The sequence below is a fragment of the Lynx rufus genome, unplaced genomic scaffold, assembly GCF_022079265.1.
Source record: "Lynx rufus isolate CCGP_SWC_20201006 ecotype Redwood Valley unplaced genomic scaffold, mLynRuf1.p SCAF_6, whole genome shotgun sequence".
In the NCBI taxonomy this organism is placed as follows: Eukaryota; Metazoa; Chordata; class Mammalia; order Carnivora; family Felidae; genus Lynx; species Lynx rufus.
Window position 1 is genome coordinate 56464972 of NW_025814878.1, and position 13101 is coordinate 56478072.

At 36.5% G+C, this 13101-nt stretch overlaps 1 protein-coding gene across 2 annotated transcripts in view; it reads left to right on the forward strand.

Annotated features, from left to right (window-relative positions):
• The window catches only part of CCNC (cyclin C), a 29036-nt gene that overhangs the window by 3519 nt on the left and 12416 nt on the right, over nucleotides 1-13101 (forward strand). For both annotated transcript variants that reach the window (XM_047101454.1, XM_047101453.1), the window contains exons 2-5: nucleotides 3813-3919; nucleotides 5075-5159; nucleotides 5542-5611; nucleotides 9438-9489. In XM_047101454.1, the coding sequence (XP_046957410.1) occupies nucleotides 3813-3919; nucleotides 5075-5159; nucleotides 5542-5611; nucleotides 9438-9489 (314 nt within the window). The remainder of the gene's footprint in view (nucleotides 1-3812; nucleotides 3920-5074; nucleotides 5160-5541; nucleotides 5612-9437; nucleotides 9490-13101) is intronic.

The window sequence follows — 13101 nt, forward strand, 5'->3', positions numbered from 1 at the left end:
AATAAATCCAGATGTACCTTTGGGTTATCTCCATGGGAATAAGTTTGAAAGCCAAAACAAATTAAGAAAGTTACCAGAGAACTACTCCTTAAAAAATGCTCCAGGCCCACGTTATTTCATGGGTAAATGTTTTCCCATTTTCAAGAAGATCTGCTATTGAAATTATTCCAGTTCACACAGAAAGCTTTCCAGTTCTTTTTATGTGAAGTTACAATAACACTGATAAAATCTAGCAAAGGTAGCACTAAAAACAGTCTGACTTTTGAATATCGATGCAAACATCATAAAGTATTCCCAAGTAGAGTCTAACATTACATTAGAAATATAAAAAATGATAATGATTTTACTATAGAAATATAGTCAACATTTGGAAATCTGTTAATAAACAGTGAAAGCGTCAAGACCTCTTTTAAAATTCAACATCTGTTCTTGACCAAAACAAATAGTATGCTTTCTTAACAGGGTAAGAACATCAAAGCATCAACAAGAGATATTTAATGGTAAAACAGGAAAATTAGGGGGCCTGTTTAACATTGTTCTGAAAATGCTACTCAATGCAGTTAATAGAATGAGATGTAAAAAATGACAAAATTACCAGTATATAGCAATAAAATTTAAGAAAATTCAGTTAATTGAGAAATTATTATAAATAAAGGTTTAATGAGGTAACCAGTTACATAACATAAAAATGGAAAGCTTTCTTTTATTTTTTTTTTATTTTTTTTTTAATTTTTTTTTTTTTCAACGTTTATTTATTTTTGGGACAGAGAGAGACAGAGCATGAACGGGGGAGGGGCAGAGAGAGAGGGAGACACAGAATCGGAAACAGGCTCCAGGCTCTGAGCCATCAGCCCAGAGCCCGACGCGGGGCTCGAACTCCCGGACCGCGAGATCGTGACCTGGCTGAAGTCGGACGCTTAACCGACTGCGCCACCCAGGCGCCCCTGGAAAGCTTTCTTTTAAATAAATGATGGGGGAACGTGGCTCAGTAGGTAGAGCACCCAACTTCAGCTCAGGTCATGATTTCGGGGTTCCTGAGTTCGAGCCCCACCCACATCAGACTCACTGCTGTCAACCTGTCAGCTCTCTGCAGAGAGTTGCCTTCAGATCCTCTGTCCCCCTCTTTCTGCCCCTCCCCTTTGCATTCTCAGAAATAAACATTAAAATAAACATATTTTAAAAATAAATGAATGATATAAAAATATAATTACAGTAGCAACAGAAAATATGAAATACACAGGAGTAAACAAACGTACAGGACCTATAGGAAGAAATTTTTAAATTTTGTAGTGGAACAAAGATTTTAATAAATGGAGTTTGAATTCTAACCTTGTAAAAATAGCATTTCTTCCACTATTGATCTCATTAATGCAAGCCCAAACAATTTTGAATGAATTTCCTTTAAAAGTTCCTTTTGGGACTTGATAACAATGTTTTTAAAAGTTCAGGTCTCAGAATAATAATTGTAATAGAATATCAAGCAATTTTCTGAAGAATAGTAGCAGGGGAGTATTTTCTGTACCAGATTTTAATTGCTTAGTTTTATGTTTTAAAATAGCATGGCATAGGAATAAGAAAAGAAAAAAAGGAAATGACAAAGATGATCCCAAATACAATAATAGAATTATACATCAAGAAATACTTTAGTCAACATTTGAGTAACCATTTGACAAAACATTTAGCTGGATCCCTGTTTTCTACCTTGTACAAAATATATTCCAGGTGGATCACAAATTGAAAGAAAAAAGCCATATTAGAAAATACGGGTGATTTTTTTTTTTTTTAATCATTTTGTGTCAGGAGAGGCCTTTTCATTTGTGACAAACATAAAATCAAAGTAAAATATGGGTTGGTTTTAATAAGTGATCCATATTTCTGTATTACAAACAAATATTAAGAGATCATGTTAAACTTGGGAAATGTTTAGTGTATTTGACAAATGATTTATTATCTATAATATGCAAATTATATGAGAAAAATCTCTAAATTGTGAAAAAGACCATCCCATTAGAAAAATTGTCATATTAGGATTACAATGTACAGGGGCGCCTGGCTCAGTTGGTTAAGAGTCCAACTCTTGTCTTTGACTCAGATCATGACCTCACAGTTCCTGATTTCAATCCCTGTGTCAAGCTTTGTGCTGGCAGCTTAGAGCCTCCTTGAGATTCTGTCTCCCTGTCTCTCTGCCCCTCCCCTGCTTGCTCTCTATCTCCCTTTCAAAATAAATAAAAAATAAACTTAAAAAAAGAAAAGAATTACAGTATACAAAAGAAGGACTATATTTGGCCAATAGGCCCTGGAAAATGTTTAACCTCAGAAGTAAACTAAAAACAAACAACCCCCATTCCGACCCCCCCCCCAGCCAAACAGTAAGATACTACTTTGCCTTTCAGTTCTTTCAGTTGTAAAGTATTTAAAAGCTTGGCAGTAACTCATGGGGGGGGGGGCAAATATTTTAAGACACCCTCGTACTTTTTTTATTTTTTAAGATTTTAAGTGTATTTATTTATTTGGGGGGGGGGCAGGGAGAGAAGAAGACCGAGAATTCCAAGCAGGCTCTGTGCCGACATGGGGCTTGAACTCAGGAGTCCTGAGATCCTGACCTAGGCTGAAGTCAGATGATCCAACTGACCCACTCAGGCACCCACCGTCATGTACTTTTCATGGGAATGGAAATTGGTGTCACATATGGACTGCAAACTGCCAATGTATAACAAAGTTATCAGTAAAACTGACCAATTAGTTCTATTTCTAGGAAACTATTTTAAATATTAACTAAATATACAGGGTGAATTACAAAGCTAGTCATTAAAGCATTATTTTTAATAGCGAAAAATTATAACCTATCTGCCTATTAATAGGAATTAATAAATAATAATACATCCATTATACATATATACATCTGTGCAGCAATTTAAAAGGATGCTGAATAACAAATCTGTTGACATAAAAAGACTTTCAGTACATACTGAATGACAAAAGCAAGTTGCAGAATAGTTTTATGGGTCATATCAATTTCATATGTCTAGTTAAAAATAGTAGACTTGACTAGGCAGATGGAGGAGGCTATTAGTGTAATAAATCCTGAAACAGCTTTTAACATGATTGGAATTTGTGAAGTAGGGAAATTAAATACTCCAGTTACTCATGAACAACTGAGAAAAGATACTTCAAATCTAAGGTATCATCATTTGGTGTCAAATAACTTGACCATTATTTTATGTATCACTAAGAAAAAATAAATGTACTAGCAGTTAAAAGCCTAAGGCATCACTGACTGTAAGATCTCTTTTGATATCAGAGTCTTAAAACCAATGAAATGTAGTATACGGTAGAGAACGAGAGAGACTGAGAAAATTAGAGTGGAATTTTTTTCAGAACATATTTACATTCATTAGTGAGATAATTCTCTTTTCTTTAATTTATTTTCAGTGGGGGAGAAAGAGAGCTAGAGATTATGGGAGGGGCAGAGAGAGAGGGGGAGAGAGAGAGAGAGAGAGAGAGAGAGAATCTTAAGCAGGCTCCAAACTGTCAGCACAGAGCCTGTTTCAGGGTTCACCCACAAACCATGAGCTCATGACCTGAGCCCAAATCAGGAGTCAAATGCTTAACCAACTGAGCCACCCAGGTGCCCCAATGAGATAATTCTCAGTGTTGGAATTTCAAGAAATGTGAAAAATACTATCTTCTGAGTTACTTCTTGCACTTTGTATTTCTCAGAATGTTTATAACTTGTTCAATCTTAGAATGTTTTTTTGTGACTTTATTAGTTGATTATCTGTAGCGTGTTTTAACATCTTTGTTTCTTTTAGTTTGCAATGGATTTTGGATAAACAAGATCTGTTGAAGGAACGCCAGAAGGACTTAAAGTTTCTCTCAGAAGAAGAGTATTGGAAATTACAAATATTTTTTACAAATGGTAAACATTTTAAAAAAAATGACTGAAATAGTATAGTTGGTCACTTCTGAATTCAAACTTTTGTATAGTAATTTGTGATGAGTTGTTTTAGTCCATACTTAACATTTCTACTTTTTTTTAATTTTTAAAACATTTTTTTAATCTTTATTTTTGAGAGACAGAGAGAGAGAGAGAGAGAGAGAGAGAGAGAGAGAGAGAGACAAGAGTACAAGCAGGGGAGGAACAGAGACAGAAGGAGACACAGAATCTGAAGCAGGCTCCAGGCTCCGAGCTGTCAGCACAGAGCCCGATGTGGGGCCTGAACTCACGAACAGTGAGATCATGACCCAAGCCGAGGTCGGATGCTTAACCCACTGAGCCACCAGGCACCCCGTACTTAAAATTTTTATTTATACATGTATTCTTTTTATAACTTATATTCACTTATCTTTCTTTTTAAGTGATCTAAATAATGTCTTGTGAATCTTACATATCAGAGATACTCAAAACAGTTTGAAAGTGTTCATTGATTGCCCTAAGTCTTTATAATGCATTATTAAGCCCAATTTAGGATTGGCTAAAGCAAATATTTTGGGGATAAATGGAGTCTTTGGATTGAGATCCTATATTGGTCATTCTTATCTTACAAGTTTGCTTTGGAGGGAAGGGGATTTAGAGTCAGAAGATCCTTGCTCTGTCACATGGTAGCTTTGTTACATGATTTTTCTAACCCTCAGTGCACTGTTCTGCAAACCTGTCTCTGTTGTTTTAAGGATTCATTATGGACTTTTTAATAAACTTTATAAAGTGGTAGTTATAGTGAGTTTGATAGCTGTTTAATGTTTTCTTTTTATATTCTAAAGATACTATGAAAAGCATTGAGATACCTATCATTCAGAGGGAAATACCTGTCATTTAGCCTTCTTAATGTAAGAATAGTGTTTGCTCTGGGGCAATTTCTATTTTTTATTGTTTTTATGCATACCTATATATTTTTTAACAGATTTGCAAATCCTAGTACTAGTCCATTGTGATCCAAATAGAGTTTTATAGCATATGTAGGTTTTTCTTTTTGTTAAAAATTAATATAGTCATGATTTAATCACATGGAAGTTATTATTCAATGTCAATATTATGATATCAGAAGATACATTTAAAACTTTATTTTTCTTCTAGTTATTCAAGCATTAGGTGAACATCTTAAATTAAGACAACAAGTTATTGCCACTGCTACAGTCTATTTCAAGAGATTCTATGCCAGGTAGGACTTTTATTTTGGGAATATGTTATACCTATTTGAAACTCTTATGTAATGTTGATGAACCTTAGTGTAACTAAATCATGTGTTTATCGTAGAGTTATCTTCATTTCTTTCCAGTGTGTTTTTTTGTTAATTTTTAAAAAATGTTTGTTTATTTTTGAGAGAGCGAGTACGAATGGGGGAGGGGCAGAGAGAGAGGGAATCTGAAGCAGGCTCCAGGCTCTGAGCTGTCAGCACGGAGCCTGAATCAGGGCTCAAACTCATGAACCGTGAGATCATGACCTGAGCTGAAGTCAGATGCTTAACCAACTGAGCCACCCAGGTGCCCCTCCAGTGTGTTTTTATATGAATGACATTTAACTCTATCTTATCATATTTTTAGGTATTCTCTGAAAAGTATAGATCCTGTATTAATGGCTCCTACATGTGTGTTTTTGGCATCCAAAGTAGAGGTATGAAATAGTTTTCTGTTCTTCATCAAAGTATAGTCCATGTGCATTGGTTAATCTATATCAAAATAATGGCAAAATACTGAAATTCATACAAAGTCAAAGATACATGACTATTTATTTTTATTTTTTTTTTAAGTTTATTTATTTTTGAGAGAGAGATGGAGAGGGTGAGCAGGGAGGGGTAGAGAGAAGGAGAGAGAGAATCCCAAGCAGGCTCTGCGCTGTCAGCACAGAGCCCAATGTGGGGCTTGAACTCACAAACTGAGATCATGACCTGAGACAAAAACCAAGAGTCAGACGCTTAACTGGCTTAACTGAGTCACCCAGGTGCCCCAAGATATACATGTCTTTATATATTCATTTGACAAACACTTATGTAGCACTTACTATATATACCAAGTGCTATTCTAAGTTCTTTTACAACCATAACTGACTTAATCCTCATAACAAACAATGGGGTAGTGTAATATCCTTAATTTATAAATGAGGAAACTGAGGTACATAGAGATTAAGAAATTGGCCTAAGATTGTAGAAGTCATACGCGGGAGAAGTAGTATTTGTTTTTTGTTTTTTTTTTTTTAACGTTTATTCATTTTTTGAGAGACAGAGCATGAGCAGGAGAGGGGCAGAGAGACAGGGAGACACAGAATCTGAAGCAGGCTCCAGGCTCTGAGCTGTCAGCACAGAGCCCAGCGCGGGGCTGAAACTCATGAACTGTGAGATCATGACCTGAGCCGAAGTCAGACGCTCAACCGACTGAGCCACCCAGGTGCCCCAGCCCTGCCAGTATTGAACCCTGGGAGTCTGGCTACTGATTCCATGCTTTTAATGGCTTTGTTCTGTATCTTCTAAGACATTTACCTTTTGGCACTAAGTAGTAGTCCATACATGCGACAAGCTGGGGACAGCTTCTCTACTATTACCTGAGTTATAGTACCTTCTCCTGTGTCCCTCCTCCATATGCTTCCTTTGTCCTACTGTCTTCCCTCCCTGCCTCCTAATAGTGACTGCCAGCCAAGCCACAGGGAAAGCAGGAGGAAAGGTAAGGATTGGGTGTGGCTCTAGTCATACAGATTCCAGTAAGGAATTGTTAGGGCATTGAGGGTAATTAGGTGAGAGAGAGAAGAGAGATGGGAACTTGGAGCTGAAACCAAATCTCTGCTCACTTTATTTACCTTTTCAGTATTTTTGAGAGAGCACAGTTAAAATCTGAACAGCACTAGGAGATACCGACTGATTATCATTATAATACATGTGATCTTTAATGTTATGAAACTTTGTATTGTGTTTCTGAGATGTCTTTAGAATCATAACTGTATTCTTGAAAACTGAATGTAATTTAAGCCTTGTAGGTTTATATTCCTTTTGGTACTCATGCTGATTTAGTTTTATTTTGGTCATTATTTAGGATTATTCAAGATACCTTTCCCAACTATTACCTAAAGTAATGAGAGTTGACACCATTAGAAATAATATTAAGAAAGACCTTCTAGAGGTTTATGGTTTCCTAATTATAAGTGGTAGTTTAAAGAGGCAGAACTAGTCCTGTTGTTATTACTAAATTCTATAATGGAAAAGGAAGTTGTTTTTTTTTATAAACTATTTTTTTTTCTTTTTTTAATGTTTATTTATCTTTGAGAGAGAGAGAGAGAGAGAGAGACAGAGTGTGAGCAGCGGAGGGGCAGAGAGAGAGGAAGACACAGAATCTAAAGCAGGCTCCAGGCTCTGAGCTGTCAGCACAAAGCCTGACACAGGGCTCAAATTCAAGAACTGCGAGATCATGACCTGAGCTGAAGTTGGACACTGAACTGTCCCAGCTACCCAGGCGCCCATAATGTTTATTTATTTTTGAGAGAGAGAGAGCACACAAGTTGGGGAGGGGCAGAGAGGGGGATAGAGGATCCGAAGCTGGCTCTTTGCTGACAACAGTGAGCCTGATGTGGGGCTCGAACTCACAAACTATGAGATCATGACCAGAGCTGAAGTTGGCCACTCAACTGACTAAACCACCCAGGTGCCCCTGGTGGAAAAGGAAGTGTTTATAAAAAGCCCATATTATGGGGTGGTTTTTCCAAATATTACCATGTAATTTAATGTCTCTGAAGCATAACCAGTCTGGAAAATCTAAGCAAAATCTTTATGAACTTCTATTGTAGATTATTGTGGGAATTTTAATTTGTTTTATTTATTAAATATCTTTTGTTATTTGATTTACTATATGAAAGTTTTTACTCTAAGAATTTTGGATGAAGAATTGTTTCTTGATCAGGGTACCTGGCTAGCTCAATTGATAGAGTATAGGACTCTTGATCTTGGGGTCATGAGTTCGAGCCCCTACATTGGGTGTAGAGATTACTTAAAAAAAAAAAAAAAAATTATTCCTGGGAAAAAATGTATCACTTCATATTTGGTTATAGCATTATGTTTTTTAATCTTTAACTGTGACCAGATCTTTCTGTGTTTTGTCCAGTTGTATGGGAATTGTATAGAAATGACTCTTGAGATGTCTCAGGCATTTACTTTTTTTTTTTTTTAACGTTTATTCATTTTTGAGAGACAGAGACAGAGTATGAGTGGGCAAGGGGCAGAGAGAGGGGGAGACACAGAATCCGAAGCAGGCTCCTAGCTCTGAGCTGTCAGCACAGAGCCCGACGTGGGGCTCAAACTAATGAACTTCGAGATCATGACCTGAGCCGAAGTTGGACGCTCAACCGACTGAGCCACCCAGGTGCCCCTCAGGCATTTACTTTTTAGTTTTCGGTGATTATGATTTGAGGTTTAAATGCAAATACACACACACATACACACATACACACACACACACACACACACACACACACACACACACACACACACTTATACATACCCACCCACCCCTGCCCCCAGATACAGATGTACATTGAAGGTATTTAAATAGACTCCATTTAGTTTAGCCCCCCACCCCCCTTTTTAAAGTTTATTTATTTATTTTGACAGAGAGAGCGTGCATGAGTAGGGGAGGGACGGAGAGAGAGAATCCCAAGCAGAGCTGGATCTCAGGAACCCCAAGATCATGACCGGAGCCAAAATCAAGTGTTATTGGATGCTTAACTGACTGAGCCACCCAGGCCCCTGGAGTTTAGTTCCCTTCCTTGAATAAGGAACCAATTCTTGATTTTTTTGTTTTGAAATGAAGTGAGGGCTATAGTAATCAGTAATCTTATGAGGTTAATCAAATTAAATGAGACAATATAAGTGGATCACCTCATAAATTTCAGTTCTTTTTACAATGGTGGCATATTAAATTCAAAGAGGAAATGGGAACTGATACTAGAAGTATTCTACTACATCATTCTTGTTTTCCTGTTCCAAAAAGAATAATGGTTTCTGTGGTCTTTTGAATTATTTGATGATGTTAAAGTTTATCTTCTTTAGAGATTCAACTGTTTTATTACTAAATAGCATGAAGTACCTGTTTGTTAGTCCGGGTTCAATTGAATAGGAAGCATACTTAATATTTTTCTTGCAATTAAGTGTAGAATCTAAAAAATGTTTTTAGGAACTAATTTGAGTGCAGAAAGCTGGCATTCTTGCTTTAGGGCTTGGTTTCTAATTTGGTACCTCTCAATGATGTTAAGTTACAAAATTATTTAAACATTGGTCTTATTGCAGCAATATTAAGGAAAGGTAATACATTGAGAGATTTAAGTACTTCATGCCTCAAGGTGAACAGACTATAGACATGGGGGAGGTACGTGGGAAATACTTTGTTTTTAATATACCCCATATACCCTTAGGTTCATTGGGTTACTATATGCCTGATCTCATCCACTTTTATTTCTCTAGGAATTTGGAGTAGTCTCAAATACAAGATTGATTTCTGCTGCTACTTCTGTATGTAAGTGAAAAAAGTATATCCTGCTTTAAGGATATACTTCTTTAAAAAAGCTCCATAGAACAAAAATGTTTTTCAGTTTATGAGACCTGTGAGAGATTGGTTGGGTTTGTTAAATCTCCTGCAGTCACATTTATGGCTAGTATATTTGGCTAAAAATAAAGTGAAAATACAAACATTTTAAAAACCATCTATGGTATTATTTCTAAGACATTACTTTTAATACTAAAAATGGGTAGTAACTATTGATCCAAAAACATCAACTCAATGACTCTTTAAATAATAAGAGTTAAGAAAAAAACTTATTTTCCAGTTTTATTATATTTTATTGCTTTGTAATGACTAGCTGTTGTGTCATTCTTGTGGGTGAAGTAAACTCTTTAGTAATTGTAGTGTATGTCTTTGATAGGAATTATTTATTCTCCCTCCATCTTGAAAAACATGGTATAGGAAAAAAAATTCTGACTATAGTAGCCAGCCCCAGTTCTGTCTAAACAGCAGCTATATAACCTTGAGCAAATTGCTTTACCTTTTGGCCGTAGTTCTTTTTCTAAAAAGATGGGGTTTAGCTGCCTCTGAGTCATGACATTAAAGGAAATAACACTGTAGACCAGTGATTTTAAAATATTGTACATGAGGTATTAACATTATGCTGTGCTCCATCTTCATAGGTTAAGCACAAAGACACCACCTAATAAAAGATAATACAGAGTTTTCTTTCACTTCTGTGCTCTTACACAGAAGAGGCAGAAGGTTTTTTGTGTTTTTAAGTTTGTGAACCAGACTAATTTTCATATTTTGGGTCATTCCCTTTTTGAGACAAGTGTCATAATCTAATTCAGTCTTTTCCATGTCATATTTTACTCTTTTAAGGGAGAAGAGTAATAATCAATTTTGCATAGAATTTAAATACCAGAGATATCGCATTGATGGTGATACTGTCAACAGAAAGTAAAATTGAAGGCTTTATTTCTCAACATGAGGATGATGCCAGAATTGTGTGTTAGGAAGGTGAATCTGGTAAAATAATATAAGATGAACTGGAGGAGAATGTGAGTTGAAGTAGTCAGATTTTGAGGTTTTTTCACATGCCACAACATGGATGAGCCTTGGGGCACTTGGCTGGCTCAGTAGGTAGAGCATGTGACTCTTTATCTCAGGGTTATAAGTTCGAGCCCCATATTTGGTGTAGAGATTACTTAAAAATGAAATCTTAAACAAACAAACACAGATGAACCTTGAGAACATTATGACAAGGGAAATAGACCTGTCACAAAAAGATAAATACTGTATGATTCCATTTAATATTATGAACAATTAATAGAGATAGAAAGTAGAATAGTAGCTGTTTTGGGGCTGGAGGGAGGGGGAAATGAGGAATTATTGTTGAATGAGTATGGAGTTTTCAGTTTTGCAAGATGAAAGAGTTCTAGAGCTGGATTGTGGTGATGGTTGCACAACATTGTGAATGTATTTAATATTACTGAACTGCATATTTAAAAATGGCTAAAGATGATAAATTTTATGTAATGTATATTTTACCACAACTTTAAAACAACAAAAAATATCCCTTTAAAATACATATAAAACTGCAAACTGTAGTGAGTGCTATCACCACAGGGTGCTGTGAGAAATAAAAGCCAACAAGATTAAAGTAGAAAAAAATTATTTTGAAGTTATTGAAGTGATCCAGGTAGGTACTAGTGAAGGCCTAAAATGATGTTTTGGGAGGTGCTTGGGTGGCTCAGTCAGTTAAGTGTCCAACTTCAGCTCAGGTCATGGTCTCACATGGTCTCATGTGAGTTCGAGCCATCAGTGCAGAGCCCACTTCAGGTCCTCTGTCCCCTTCTCTCTCTGTCCCTCCCCTCGTCTTGCTCTCATGTGCGTGTGCTCTCTCTCTCTCTCTCAAAAATAAACATTAAGAAAAAAAATTTTTAATGATGTTTTGGCCCCCATCAAGGATAACAAGCAAGCTAGATTTGCATTACAGAGTCAGCAGGACTTTAAAAAGCAAGGATTTAAGAAGAGTCAAAAACGACTTTTGAAGGGTGCCTGGGTGGCTCGTTTGTTTAAATGTCCAACTCTTGATTTTGGCTCAGGTCATAATCTTATGGTTGGGGAGATCAAGCCCTGCTTTGGGCTCCATACTGACAGCATAGAGCCTGCTTGTGATTCTTTCTCTCCCTCTCTCTCTCTCTGCCCCTTCCCCCCAGCCCACTCTCAGTCTCTCTCTAAATAAATAAAGTTAAAAAAAAATGATGAGATATTATTATGCCTGGTCACTGGGAATGTGAAGGTGCTACCAGAAGAGGAGAATAAGGGGGTTCTGAAAAGAGTTAAATTTTAATCTTGGACATTCTAAATGTAAATGTATCAGTGGAACATTTTAGAAATGTGAGGCCAGTGATAGAAATCTGGGATGATAAATTTTAAGAAAGATAGAGTTGCATAGTGTCTTGTGCTGCATGGAAGTTGTGTACCAAAGAAAAAAACCACACCTTTGGAACCAGACCTTTGGGTTTGTGATCTTTGAGAGAGAATGCAGCTGTCATTAGACATTATGGGGTGGGGGTTGACGCCAGATTGCAAAGAATTAAGCAAGTAGGTGCTGAGAAGAGGAGAATCTATATTACAGATACATGAAACAACCTCCGTGAAGGGGGTGTGGGGACATGCTGACCAAAGTAACTTTGGGGAGAAGTATAGTCTGTAAGACTAAAGGCGAAAGGAACTGCATGTAAGCACTGTACTCTAGTTGATAGATTTGATACTTAACGTGGGTACAAGTTAACAATTCTGATACTGCTTGTATCTGGAATTAAACAATTCCACTACATAGATACATCCATGGTAAATGGATGGCAGATATTTAGAGCCAGGTTTCTCATTGCTGGAGTGGGAATATACATATAAGCAAAGAGAGGAGATTAGAATGATCCATGTGGTGATCAGAGACCTCAGTATGAACTCATGTTTACCTTAACATAAATACACATAAATATTTATAGATATGTGGACTTGTGTGTGTGTGTGTGTGTGTGTAGGCGTTGTCAGTTAAGAGAGTCTATAAGCAATGACATCCCAGTTTCAGGGAGTTCACCTAGTGCCCAGATCTTTGTTTCTAATACTATTCTCCATTAAAAGGAACTAGGGCTCCTAGGAGAAATGATTGGGACAGGAAATAAACAAGATAGACCTGGAGCATCTTATAGTGCCAAAAAGTAAGGAAGTGCAAAAAAACCCAAAACAAAACCTACCTTTAATGGGGATGTGTCAGAGGGACATGGAACCCAACTGAAGCTAGAAGAATTTGTGCCAGAAAATGTTTTTTAAAAAGTAGTATTAGATTATAACCCAAAGTATAAAATAAATATCTGCAGGTCCATACTGATATAAATAAATGATTGAATAAAAGAGAAGAGACAAATCTCTAATATGGAAGAATTTCATATAATTTATGTACCTAACTACACCCTCAAATAGGGAAAGCATAAATTTCCACTTCTTAGCTGTTGGTTGTGCATAAAGAGTTCCTTTTTCTTTTTTTTTTTTTTTAAGTTTTTAAAATTTATTTTGAGAGAGCACATGGAAGTGGGGAAGGGACAGAGAGAGGGA